We start from the raw sequence: 14,919 nt of genomic DNA on the forward strand, positions 1-14,919 counted from the left end.
TGAGGCCAATTCCATATGGATTAAAACACTGCTGCCCTAAACCTGGTTACTCCTCATTTGTCATTTATCTTGAGTAGCTGAATGTTCTTAGATATCATATTTTGCTGACCCAAATCATACAATAATGTTCATAATAGTCCATTTTTTACCAATAGTGTGGAATGAATCCATCCATTATCTTAACCGTTTATCCTCAAGAGGGTCACACCTATCCCAGTTGTCTTCAGGGCAGTAAGTGGGGTACACCCTGAACTGGCTGCTAGCCAATCGCAGTGCATACGAAAACAAACAACCATTTACTCTCACAAACACACCAACGTTCCCATGCAAGCCGAGAAACATAATCTCTCCATTATGCTCTGGGTCTTCCCAGCTGGACATGCCCGTAAAACCTTACCAGGGAGACATCTAGGATGCATCCTAACCAGATGCCCGAGCCACCTCAACTGGCTCCTGTCAATGCGGAGGGGTAGCGGCTTGACCCTGAGCCCCTCCCAGATGACCAACCTTCTAAACTTATCTCTAAGGTCTCTCACTCAGAGATAAGGCTTCTCCCTTAGATGTACGTTTAGAAGCTCAGGCTCTCCCGGACACCCGGCAGAGGGAACTCATTTTGTTTGCTTGGATCTGGGATCTTGTTCTTTCAGTCATGACCCAAAGCATGTGAGCATAGCTGAAATGACTATTAAATACAGAGCTTCGTCCTTCGGATCAGCTCTTTCTCTACTACAGCAGACCGGTACAGAGTTCACACCACACAGATCCACCTGTCGATGTCCTGCTCCATCTTACCCCATGACCCCAAGATACTTGAACTCCTCCACTTGAGACAGGACCTCATGCCTGATTTTGAGAGGGCACTCCTCCCTTTTCTGACTGAGAACCCAGTCTCAGATTTGAAGGTGCTGATCTTCATTCCAGCCGCTTCACACTCTGCTGCGAACCGCTCCAGTTAGAGTTGGAGGTCACGGCCTGAAGAAGCCTACAGCACCACACCATCCATAAATAGCATTGCAACGCTGAGACCCGCAAACTGGACCACCTCAACGCTTCAGCATAATAAGAGAGTCCCCGGAGGGAGCACTCTCCAACACACCTTCCAAGGGCTCGAAGGCAGAGAGATGCTACCCTCTCCTCCACCGGGGTGAACCCCAATGGGGGGCAAAAAGAAAGTTCAGAATCTCTGAGCCTTTCACTACGGGCAACTCCTGAGGGGAAGAGAGTCCCTTCTCGAGAGGACTGGTACCAGAGCCCAAGCTATATGTGGAGGCAAATCTCTCTATCAAGATTCAAGAGATTTATTGTCATATTTGTAGTTGTATCACACAATGACAGTTTTATTCTTTTCACTTCCCCGAGCAGCACACTAGATTCCACAATCAAGCAATAAATAAATAACAATAAATAGCAATAAACAACAAGCAGAGATAATAGTCCTAATAATGTAGTGCAGAATATTATGTAGTGCAAGATTTTTAGTGTAATATATTGTTTATGCATGCAGAAGGAGGCAGATTAGTTTGTGAGGGATTTGTTGAGAATCCAGATGGCTTGTGGGTTGAAGTTGTTTGCCAGTCTGGCAGTCCTGGCCCTCGGGTTCCTGTAGCGTCTACCTGATGGCAGCATTTCAAACAGATCGTTTTGTGGGTGTGTCTTGTCCTTGATGATGTTGTGTGTTCTCCGCAGAACCCTGGTGTGATAAATGTCCTGCACTGAGGGTTAGGCTGCTCCACAGATGCGCTGTGAGGTCTTGATCACACGCTGGAGAGCCATCCTGTCTTTTGCCGTGCCGTTGCCGTACCAGACTGTGATGGAGGTGGAGAGGACACTTTGGATTTTATATCAGTAGAAGTTAACCAAAGTGTTTGCTGACATGCCAAATTTCTTCAGTCTCTGCAGAAAGTACAGTCTCTATTGGGACTTCTTGATGATCTGTTGAGTGTTGTGCGACCAGGTGAGGTCCTCACTAATGTAGCTGCCAAGAAATTTGAAGGCTTTCAGCCTCTCCACCTCAGTCCCATCGATAAATACTGGTTTGTGCGGCTCCACCTGCCGCCTCGGGTCTATGATCAGTTCTTTGGTTTTGTCTGTATTGAGGTGGAGATTGTTGCTGTGGCACCAGGCCATCGGATGATAGTCATGACAGTCAGCCAGGTCAAGGTGTGTTGCTTGGGGACAGGCACTATGGTGGTGGCCTTGAAGCAAGTGGGGGCAGAGGCTCGTGCAAGTGACAGGTTAAAGATGTCCCCAAACACATCAGCTAGCTCTGATAAAAAAAAAAAAACCCTGAGTGCATGGATGTTATCGTGGCCGGCTGCTTTCTGCGGGTTTGTTCTGCTCAGAACCTTGCACACCTCTGCTGGTGTCATCGTGAGAGGAGTGTCCCGTACACACTCCATGCCCAGCATCCTTCTCTGCTGATCAGGATTCTTAGTGTCGAAGCGTCCGTAGAACTCGTTCAGCTCATCTGGCAGTGTGGCTTGGCTGGATGTGACTGCGCTGCTCCTCTGTCAATAGTCCGTGATGTGCTGAAGATGTAGATGTGCTATCGAGTCCAGGCATGTCCAAATCCAGTCCTCAGGGGCCGCCTATCCTGCATGGTTTTGATGTTTCTGTCATCCAATGCAGCTGCTTCCGCTGACTTTGCTGATGAGCTTATCATTTGAATCAGGTGTGTTTGGAGCTCAAAAACATGCAGGATAGGCAGCCTTCGAGGATTGAGTTTGGTCATGCCTTATCTAGTCAGATTTTTTCCTCCTCACAGACTAGCTCAGGCTCGTTCCTTGCCAGGGAGGTAACATTCCATGTCCCAAGAGCTAGTCTTTGGCCACCACCCAGCTCACACTGCACCCGACCCCTAAGGCCCTCCTACAGGTGGTAAGACTATGGGAAAGGAGGCCCGAGTTACCAATTCAGGCTTAGCTCGGCTAGGCCCCATGGGTGCAGGCACTAGCCAACAAGCCCCACCTCCAAGCCTGGCTCCAGACACAGGGGGTTTTCGGTCTCCATTAACCGTGAAAAACAAAAACGAGGGAACACTGTATTCATCATTAAAGGTCAATGGTACATGCTTCATCTGGTTCCTCATCTAGGACCTGTTTACCAATAAAAAAAAAACCCTAAACAAGCTAGCTCCTTGTATCAAATAATTGGGAAAACGCAAACCCCACCGCCGTGATGCAGACCCTCTATTTAGAAATGTAATATATTTTTAGTCTTCCTTCCATGTATATGTACCTACCATATTTACAAAGATTCATGCCAACCAGTGGTGGACTTCTTGTATAATCTGTTTACTAACAAACAAACTGAAGGTGAAACCAATAGCTCTCACCGTTCCAATTATGTTAGAGATGATAGTAAATTAGTGGGACAAATAATGAAAGAAGTGAAAATAAAATGAGGGAATAAAAGCTATTGTATATTACGCTAAAATAATGTAAGTTTATTGTTGCTTAAAAAAAAAAATTGTTAATCGACTTGGCAGATACTCAGAAAAAACAATGATTAGTACCAATTCCCCATTTATAGGATGCACCTGTGGATGGACGCACCCTTAATTTTAGGGTCAAATTCTGGTATTTTATATGGATAGAATTTACGTGTGTATAGTGCACACCAAGAGTCTGACAACAATGTAAAAACTGTACCAAAACAGAATAAATCATATATTTGTAAGAGAGAGAGAGACTGCTGAATAGAGCAGCTGAGTGAGAGACATAAGGCACACGCAGCTGCCCCATGCAGCAGCCGCTGAGAGAGCCCTTAGCCTTTTCACTAAGATTCTGTTGAAATAAATGTCAAATCTTTAAGTTACCATTTATAGGACACACCCATACGTTTAGCGTTCATTTTTGGGAGAGAAAAAGTGTGTCTTATTATTTGGGGTATTACAGTTGGTCGACAATAATCGTTGTTTGGTTTACATGGTTCTTCAGGTGAACTTGTATCCTCCTGCCAAAAATGAATCCTATCAAGAGAGGCTGCTCCGTCTAGAAGGCGACAAGGAGTCTTTGGTTTTACAGGTAAAAGAATATTTGTGTGCATACGTATGTGTGCTTGTTTGTATTATATGTTTTGTTTTTTTTCTCCTTGCTTGTCTGCTGGGCTGTGTTTCGCCCTCATGAGTTTCCGTTGCTTCAACAGACATTGGGCTAGCGCTACATTGCTATGGCTAATTAAAAGGATCCCTTCTTTCTAAAAGACGAGTTGTATCATCAGTCGTTTTGGTTTGTAGCGATAGACGTGGAAAGTAACGGCAGGCTGCAACTTTTGTTTAAAGCCTGTATCTGTAAAAGGCAGGAAAATAACCAACGTCTTTCGGCAACTAAAACAGGCACCCAACCGTGCATATAACATTTCAAGCTTTGTGAGGGAAACAATCCCGCGCCAAGCCACTAAGAAGCAGCTTGGCAAGGAGGAATCCACATAAGGAAGCACGTGTGATGAAGGGGCACGATGGAGAGCAATCTTGGAAGCGTTAAAAACCAAAAACCCATTCAGTACATACAGTGGAAAAGAGTGGTGGCGGAATTGTCCCTTGCAATCCCTTGGGGGGGATTGAGATTTTATGCTTAGACAAAATCACCCAGCCCTAGTTTGTATGAAATTCCTGTTAATTTTATATAGGGCTGCGTGAATCGAAAAAATACAAGTACCGGTGGATATGCTCAGCAGCAAAAATTGAGCCCCCCATATTTGTTGCGGATAGGGTTAGATGATGGTTTATGGAAGTTTCTTCAAATTTTTATTTAAAAAGTTTTTTTTTCTCAACTGCCTGTTTACAGCAACATTCTATTTTCAACCAACTGAATGCCTGCATGTTTAGTCTGAACATACAGTATTTTCAACATAACAGAGTACAGCAGAGTAAAACGGCAATTCAAACTGAATATCAAGACTTAGGATCATGTTCTGTCTCCCTTTATTTAATTGAGTGATTGTTTGATTATTTTATTACACATTTCACATATACAAATTACACATGTGATTTACAGTTTAGCTCCCCTAATCACAAAGTATAAATATTTGAAAAACCTTTTATCTTAATCTATATGTTGTCTCCTTCCCTTTTGCTTGTCACGTTTTACAAATAATTTAGAAATTTGTACACTGACTGCTAGTGGTATAAAAAAAAAAAAGCAAGGTTTCACATGTATTGTACATGCACTTTATCAAATTCTTTGTAATCAACAAAGGCAGTACATAAAACAGAAGCTTCACAAAACAACAAACTGGATTAGAAAATGGCTGCAGGGGCTGGATATAATGCAAGTTGAAGTAATCGTGAATCAGCTACTGTCATAGAAATTCCACATAAATTTGTAGAAAAGACCGTGTGTCTGTCAGTGTTACACGTCTGTGCTTTGTAGGCTTGGCAGGAAGTGAGTGTCATGTCAAGGGGATTACTGTAAATGTCTAGCTCAGATTCCTGGGTGACAGACTTGCTGAGTAATTGGTGTTGTTAAGTGGAGGAATGTCATTTGTTATGATTTATTATCGGTTGACTGATGAAACACAATGAGGATATGTTGTTATGCTGGCTGCTGAAACATTGTGTTTGGATGTTACCTGTGCATTCGCTAATTTCATGTGTATGTATTAATGAATGACTGTGTCAATCACTAGGTAAAAGTACTGACTGACCAAGTGGAGGCTCAAGGGGATAAAATCAGAGATCTCGAAAGCTCCCTCGAGGCACACAGATGGAAACTAGCCTCCACTGAGGAAATGCTGCAACAGGTAACACACTCCAAATCTGCCTCATTGGAAAACATTTTCTTCCGAAAACATGTTTTGCGGTCAGCTTCAATGAAAACTTGAAGCTGTTCACGCTGAATTATATTTTTGTCTTTACACTGGTGCAAATGTTGTTTTTGACCTCAGCGTTGAATCAAACATTTGAGCACACAGCCAGCCTCGGCTCAACAATACCACAACAGAGTATACAAGTGAATCTATTCTCTGTTCAGACTTCTCAACGGATCCTTTGTCTTCTGCTTTGTCAGCAGTAAAAGTAAAATTCCACTGCTGGGGTAATATTACACTGAAGCCTGTATAATATCTGCAGATACTTTAAAGTAAAAAGATTAGTAATGCTTTAACGGTTTTATATTATCCAACATTTATTTAGTTTTTTTTTTTTTTTTTTCTGAGAAAACTCTTCTAAAAAGATTTGACAAAATTACTGCTTACTCCATTGAAAGCTTGAGAGGTTTTCAGTCTGACAATGTGGCTCCACCTGCTACTACCAGAGAGCTCCAATACGTTGTGTTTGTTAGTGTTAAGAGATTTTATTGGGTTAAGCTATATTGATCCCCAGCTGTTGTGCTGCTTAGTGCCTCATATATGTAGCTCAATCTTTTGAACCAGGTGTGTTTGGGAGGAAAGCATTGAAAACATATAGAATACCGGCCCTCGAGGACTGGACTTTAACATCTATGATGTAGATAAGCATGTCCAAAGTCCGGCCCGGGGGCCAAATGCGGCCCGTGGTCAATTTCCATCCGGCTCGCAGCCTCCGTCATAAAATCAATAACGTCTGGCCCGCATGGAGAATTAATACATTGGGCAGGAGCGCTGTTACCTGCGTGTGCTAATTGCTGCCATCTATAGGCTCAATTAGGAACAACAAATTACTATATGTATGAGCCCTAACTTTCTAAAATGGCGACAATCAACAAAAGGAGGAATTTTGACTGCGAGGGCCGTCGGGTCAAGGATGAGTGGAAATTGGACTATTTCTTCACTGAATTACGGAGCAACTGTGTCTGCTTCATTTGTGAGGAGACAGTGGATGTTTTTACAGTGTTCAATGTGAAGCGACATTACCAAACAAAACATGCTGACGTATATGGCAAGATCACAGGTAATGAACGCAGCGAGAAACTGAAACATCTTGAAGCTAGTTTAATCTCACAGCAGCAATATTTTACAACTTTTACCGACAGCTGGATAAGGACAAGTCCGAGAGATTCGAGCATTTGGTAAGAAAATGCTAAGCTTGTTCGGGTCGACGTATTTTTGTGAGAAGACATTCTCGGTTATGAACTTAAATCGGACTCTCACTTACAAGACATCTTGCGCATCCACACTACTGCCATAGAGCCACACCTGGCCTTTGTCCTGCTCTCCAAATCTACGATCAGTCTGAAAACGTTTTTTTTTTTAACTTTTCACGCCAGAATAATAACCATTTAAAAATCCAATCAACATTTATAGTTACTAATGTCATCTTTTAAATGAGCCCTGCACTTGTTGATATGACTATTACTTGGTCGTTTCTCTGTTATTGTGTTTGCAATTTTTGTAAATATAAAACTGCCATGGTGAGATATTTTTATGTTTCAAATGTAATTTGCACCCAAGAGTACAATTACTTCTGTTGAACTGTTAAAAAAAGTTAGTGTTAAAAAAAGTGAAAAGTGAATATTCAATTTCAATATTTAATGTCAATTCAGTTTTGATATGCACGTTTCAAATTAACCAAAACACATGCTTAAGATAGCTGAAATTAAAATAAAAAAGCAAATGTGAAACACAGAACGGCCCGCTGAAATGTATGTCAATTAATTGCTGTTATATGTAAAAAACGCCCGCCAAGGTTGCCCCCCCCTACATTTTTAACACACCGAATCTGCCCCCCTTTGCAAAAAGTTTGGACGGCTCTGTTGTAGATAAACCCCTCGTTTTCCACCAAACTGTAAATCTTTGCCTTTAACCAGGACGAAGCTTCATTGATTTCCTCAATTTATTCATGTGTGTCCTGCCGCGCAAATTTGACTTCCAGAACGAGCTGCATGGTGACATCATGACACAAACTATTATTTGTATTTTAGTGAGTGTTCAAGTCACTTAATGCTTTATTCTGTGGTGGTTAAAGAACTGTAGTAGTTTTGAATGATTTATGGGTATTTTTCCTACATCCATAAATGCTAGTTTGCAGGATGCTAGTTCGTTGCATTGGCGTTCTTGTAACGAGATAAATAATATAAAGGATTATGGCATCTGACCTGTGAGCCATGGCCAAAGATTTTTGATAAATTGAGACTTAAGACTGCTGCTTACCCTGCCTTAAGTGAGACGGTGTTAGATTGCAAACTAACAGCCAGCTGGCGTTACTGCTTAGATACTGAGTGTATGTGCATGCACAGTTGTGTGTGGCTTACACGCTTGGATCATTTAGGGGTTTTAGCTATCTGCCTGTCTGTGTGGTGGTGGCGGTGATGGTGGTGACATTATTTATTTTCCATGTGATCTCCATTTGTATGCTTTGTACGCCCACTGCGATAAAATACAGCTGATGATTCATGTAAACATCTACATATATTTGTTATCTTCAGTAAAAAGCCTGAAGAATTTAATTCATAATAATCTTTATAATGCATTGTTATTGACACACTTTATCCCTTGGAAGCTTTTATTAAAAGGATGTTTCTACAAATTTAATATACCCAGCAGATATTTGTATTGCATTACCATTAAGATGGTCAAGAGTTACGTGAAGTAGTAAGGCATCGTAATGCCCTTGTATGTGGCTAAGGCCAGACAGTCCACACAGTGGCTGCCTCTCTTGACCCAGCATTCAAGCTTAAATGTACATTTTTACCTTTTCATTTGAAATTTTCCTCTGTTACTTTTTGCCATGCTAGTGTTAAAGAAAGCAATGAAATGACCCAAAATATGTTGGCTCTGCCGTCACACATGACGACATCGACTGTTGTTTAGGTAAATTTGTTACCTAAAATTATACTAAATCTGCAGTGAGCTAAAATGTCAAGCTCGGACTTTTAGTCGATGGCAGCTATGGATCCACTATTTGTACTATTTGTTGCAGTAAATCTGCAGATTTGATATTTTCACTTGAAAAGACACTTGTTGTGAACATGCCAACTAACGTTGCAACTACACTGCTATTTTGGAATTTGCGGGTAAAATGTTTCAGCTGAAGGGCCATGAATATGGCCTCAAATGTAGCGTGGAAGAAGGGTGCAAAAAGGTGCATGGAGAGAGAGCGCTTTGAAGCAGGGGGACAGCATAAACACACACACTCTCTGTCAATGCTCAAAATACTTATTTAATTAAAGAGGAAAAAAATAAACAAGGTTGAAAAATAATAACACCAACTACCGACAAGAACTGAAAGGAAACAGGAAACAAAATACACTAAAAACCGACACGACTACAGGAATACCTGGGCAGGACACAATTGGAGCACGAAGTTGAGTGGCAAACACAATGGAAACAGGTGGAACCAATCACACTAACAAGAAACTGACAACTCAAAATGTGAAAAGAACAGGTAACACCGATACCACTCCACACACGACAAATCCCATCCAGAACATACCACACCATGACAGGAGTGGGCAATTGAAGGCCACAGGTGTGAAGCCCTGTGTTCATATTCAACTGTGTCAAAAAAATAAAGCATTGAAACTTTGAATTGTTTTTTTGTTGCAACTTTCAGCATTTTGTGTCTACACATGCACAATCCCCCCCCCCCCCCCCCCCCCCCCCCCCCCCCCGTAACTGCAACAGTATACTAGTAGACTTATACTTTTTGTAAAATCCACGTTGACTTGAGCTATTTACGGCCATAATCCCCAGCGAGTGTAGCCTCACCTTGTCTCGCCTTCTTCGTGCTGTATTTCTTGATTATCTCCAGCTTCGTTTCCATATTAATCATCCTCTTACTTCTCCATGCTCACTTGCATCATCTCGCATGCACACTGACCGCCATGTTTGAATTTGGCAAGTGTTGTTATTCTGTCCTCATTGTGCGCGTGTCAGAACACACTTCGGACAGTTCCTCAAAGAGATGACAAAGGTAGAGAAATTTTTAAGTGGTTTACTGTTGTCTTCAGTCTTTTGAGGTTCCAATGTTTTCTCTGTAAAACGAAAACAATACAGACAAGTAAATGCAACGTTTACAAACATAAAATGTAACAGCAAACATGCATGTCACACAAAGAAGGCAAAACGTAACTCACAAGGGATGCCTTTTTAAACACAAAGAGCGAATGAAAACCTCAAGAACGTTGTTGTTGTCAAGCAGCTGCAATCACTGAGAATCCCAGAATGCGCAGGTTTATGACACCACGAAATAAACCTTGCGTGCAGTCACAGGCAGCTTGATGCGAACAGAAAATAAGAGCAATTATCTAAAAACGCCAGAGTGAGGCAAAACAACATGAACCCTGCCAACCCCACAGATCATGACTGTTGTTGATTCTGTAAAGCAGGAAAAAGGGTGTAAAGAGGAGACAAAAAACGTTGTATTCCACTGCGAAACGTGAAAAAAAATGTAAGCCATGGACGACATAACCCGGGGGTCCACTGTACTTCGAATAGCTGTTCAGCATTTTTCTGTGAATAAATATTTAATGTTGATAAGATGAAAAAACACAGGGGGAAAAGTTTATATCCCTTCATGATCATAGTAAGTTTTATTTCAATCAAATTACATTATTATAATCATTAGCACTTGCTTAAGATTTTGCTTGCATCATCACAACGTCCTGTTTTCCCTCTATTGATTGGTTGATTGATTGATTGGAAACAAGTCTTTTGGCGTAAAACCGCAAAGGCACTTTTGGCCGACAATCTTTGTCGCTAAATCTTTGGTCTATTAAACCGAAAGTCACAGATTTCTAAAACCATGTGAGAAATGTTTCCTTTACAACTGAAATGTTTTCTTCTCAACCAGTTAGAGCAAGACACTGATCATCAAGAGCCAAAAAAAAGGTCCTTGGCTGGCTATTTCATTAGATTTAAAAAGAGGAATTGGAATTAGTTTAGAAGAGGAAACGAAAGAAACACTTATTAGGAAATGTGTCGACAACATAAAGTAACAGCAGAAAATGTTTTCGGTGTCCAACATTAGTTTTTGTTTTTATTTTATTTTTTTTCTCTGCCACACCACAAAGGCATTGGGTTTTATTAATAGAGCCCTTGACTTGCCTGTGTGTGAGTGTATGTATATTTAGCTTCATGGGCTCTGGATACCAAGTCTAGCCTGATCTGTCAGTTTGAGAAGAACGCAGACCTCAGGGAAAGGAGTGGACTAAACATCTACTCCTCTTTGCTCTGATGAATTGTGTGTAGACGTTTACTCCAGTATTTGTTTATATCTTTTTATTTTTTGCCACTCGTCTAACTTATGCATTTATTTTCTCAGGAGCTGGTGAGCAGGACTTCACTGGAGACTCAGAAGTTAGATCTGATGGACGAGGTCTCGCACCTGAAACTGAAGTTGACCAGCATTGAGGAAACGCACAACTCACATTTCCAAGATCCCATGGATACAAACCAGAACAAAGCAGAGGTAGGGAAAGTTATAAGATTTATTTGTATGTAGTTGAGTTTGTGTGTGTGTGTGTGCGTGTGTGTGCATGTGTGTGTGTTGTTCATGTAGTCACAAATGTAAAAACGATAATAGTGTTATACTGTGAAGCTATACATGGTGTCTGTACAAGATCATGTCATAAAATGGTATTCATAATATTAGATCTTGCTCAGGGTAACTTCAGTTCCAACAATGCCTTATAATGTCATTGTTTAAAACAAATTCATTTGTTATTGTGCTGTTTTTTTTCTGCTTTTGAGTGACAAGAAATTCTGCAGTGCTTGTTTTTATTCTGCGGCAGACTAAATCTTTCCACACAATACAAGAAATCTTAATAGGGGCCATTTGGCTGTGATATCTGAGAATGCGTGGCACAAATTCCACTTAACTTATATTTGCCTGATGTCAACTGTTGTATTATGACAGCTCAAGCCTGCTGCTAATTTTGCAATTGAAATGCCTTCAGCCTCTTTATCTCCTGAATGCACTTCCTGAATGTCCCAAAATAGTTTAGTTTTACCAATCTCAAACATATTCTTCCACGTCTCATTTGCACAATGTTCTCATTTAGTCATGAATTACATTTGTATATTGCATTCACCTGATGAGTAGTGATCCCAAACACGTTTACAGGAAGCCAAACACGTCAACTAAATTTTGAGCAGACAAGCAATGAGCAGCTGGCCCCCAATTCATAGGCTCTGTCATCACTGTTAAAGGTAACAAAAGGCTTGTGGGCACATGCTTTAGTGTCGGCACGTAAAAAAGCTTCATCCACCAGCTTCTACAGTGTTTCACCAGTACTATTAAGCACCATTTGGCCTTATTCACCGATACTCAGGATTGTCCGTAAGTATTTAAGATGTGCATTATAATCACAAGGATATCATAAAAACTGAAAGGATTTCAAACCATTTTTGAACAGACTGCCTAACTGAAAATAATCTAACGTGTATCCCCGACAAGAAGCTTGCAATGTTACTTAAACATTATGCCCATGGCCATCAGCTGCTTATCTCCCTCAGGGTTAAATTAAAACCGTCTTTTGAATGTATTCATATATTATTTTAATTTTGGGATGCTTACCACAGTTTTAGTATACAGTAGAAGTCGGTTGTTGCTTGCATGCTAATGAGCTACAATCGAAAATGTGCGGAGGAACACAGATCTGATGGAAATTGTTAAAGCTTTAGATGGTTTTAGGTTTAGGTCCAGATTACAGTATATGGAAGATTCCAACGTCGCAAACAAACATAAAACGTATGGCTAGTATTTCCGTCTGCAAAAGGGGGGGCGTCAGACCAACGCACAATTGGCCGTTGTGGTCCCTGCAGTGTCAGTCTATTACCGCCGAAAAATCACTATGAATCCAAGCTGTCTTGGAGTAGTTGGCGGGGCAGTAGGGACGAACAATCAACTATGCTCTCAATCACACCTAAGGACAATTTAGTATGTCCTATACACCTGCCATGCATGTTTTGGGAATGGGGTTGGAAGCCAGAGTGCCCAGAGAGAACCCACACGGGCTCAGGGAGGACATGCAAACTCCACACGGGGAGTCTGAAGCAAGGTGAGGATGTAGTAACCTCTCTTCTATCGAGCCGCCCGTTCATTCTTTCCTTTAAGCACCAATTAACATTTGTTTTATCTTTCTTGAAATTCACATTTTCTTGTTTTTTGTTTTTGTTTATTACATGCCAACGACGTTGGAAAAGTGGGTTAGTGTTGCTAGGGGAAGTGCACTTCATCTGTGTTTTTGATTTTGCCATCTAGCTAGAACTGGATCAACAATTTACAAGAACATATTCTACAGTACATGCATTTTACCTAAAATGTCTCTTTTTCCTGAAAAGAGTGTGCATAAAATATCGCTTCAAAATGTCTTCTCTTTTAAGAATGAACATTTTCAATCTAATTAGTAAAGATGGCCAATTTAAGAACAGTTTGCTCGTATGTTTGTGAAAGAAGCTGCTTCTAGATATAACATTAAAAAAAAGAAATGTGCGTCCATTCATCTCGGAGACTTGTCCCTTGCTTGTTTACTTCTGCCCGCTCTCGTGCACTGATTCGTTATCTTAATAGGGCACTCAGAAGTTGATGGTACCGACGGCTCGACGCCAATGCAACATGCAGAATAGGACCGAAACCCCTGATGACGCCCTGTGACTAGCTCCGATTTTCAGACAGTGTTTCGCCACAACAAGCTGACGGCACATGACGAGTTCCGACTGCCAGTCGGCTTGGTGTGTAGAGCAGTGGCGGTCCGTGCATTTCACACTTAGGCCTTCAGTGACTGGACCCCTCGCACAGATTACTGGGCTACACACGCTATTTTTCAGAGCATTTAAACGTCAACCAACCAGCATCAGCAATTAAAACTTGCCAAAACTTTAAATAAGTAATAATAATTTCAAATTATTTGTCCACAAAGAGCAGGCAAGCTTTAACAAGACTGTACGCTTAATTACAAATGGAACTTTAATATAGGGGTCACGTCTGGGCATGGTGAGTTGCAAGGAGGACCCAAAAAATGCAGGAAAACTGAGAAATATGTGGCACAAAAAAGGAAGGTTTAACAAGGAATTGAGACAGGACGGAACCAGGAGCAAAACTGGACAAAGTATCACCAGACAGGTGGACCAAATCAAACTAACGAGAACACAGACAATAAAGGCAGGCGCGAGTGGAACAGAAACTTGAACAAAACCCCACAACAACCAAACCCAACCAAACATGACAATTGAGTATAAATGATGTAAAATGACAAAAACATATTAACTCACCCAAAACAGCTGTCCCAAAGTTATTTCAATACAAAATTCATCAATCTTTTGTTTTCCTCAGATAGACTTTCATGACTAGCTTGTAGAGCAGGGGTCTCAAACTCCAGTCCTCGAGGGCCACAAACCTGAATGCTTTCCATACCGCTCTTTTAAACACACCTGATTCAAATGATTAGGATCATTTTCAAGCTCTTGCAGAGCTTGCTAATGAGCTAATAATTTGATTCAGGTGCGTTAATGACAGAAGCATCAAAAACATGCAGGATTGCGGCCCTCGGGGACTGGAGTTTGAGACCCCTGTTGTAGAGTTTGTAGAGTTCATCTGCGAGTCTGACTTTGATGTACACTAATGCTAATGCTAGCTGGCTGAGCAACATGATATTTTCTATTTTTTAAAATAACGTTAACTACTTCCACCGTTAAACATGGTGGATAAATATAGCACTGCCTTCCTATAGTGAGCTTCCAGTTACGACACGTTCTATGTGAAGGTTCTTGAAGGCGTTTTTATGGGTCGATTGGCTATTGCAGCTGTCTAACTAAAACATGGGCCCGTACACAATGTGTTATTATTGCACACTGTACAGAAGCCTTTATACTGTTTAAGCGAATGCCCAGCACCTCCGGGCTCAGGCAAACATGAAGTCTGCCATGAAGTCTGCCTGGCGACACGCGTTAGCTGAGTTCTAATTGGCTAAAAACTCTCCACTAAAACAGCAGCACTTAGGAGGAGTGGAACTATATGTATATAATGACACAAAAAGAACAGAATATGGATAGTAATTTTAT

At 41.2% G+C, this 14,919-nt stretch overlaps 1 protein-coding gene across 1 annotated transcript in view; it reads left to right on the forward strand.

Moving 5' to 3' along the window:
* The window catches only part of LOC148421872 (liprin-beta-2-like), a 69,649-nt gene that overhangs the window by 19,570 nt on the left and 35,160 nt on the right, over positions 1 to 14,919 (forward strand). The window contains 3 exon segments of the mRNA XM_088416407.1: positions 3,939 to 4,025; positions 5,629 to 5,742; positions 11,180 to 11,326. Of these exon segments, the coding sequence (XP_088272533.1) occupies positions 3,939 to 4,025; positions 5,629 to 5,742; positions 11,180 to 11,326 (348 nt within the window).

Source organism: Hippichthys cyanospilos, chromosome 6 (assembly GCF_059441005.1).
Source record: "Hippichthys cyanospilos isolate Australia breed blue-spotted pipefish chromosome 6, RoL_Hcya_1.0, whole genome shotgun sequence".
NCBI lineage: Eukaryota > Metazoa > Chordata > Actinopteri > Syngnathiformes > Syngnathidae > Hippichthys > Hippichthys cyanospilos.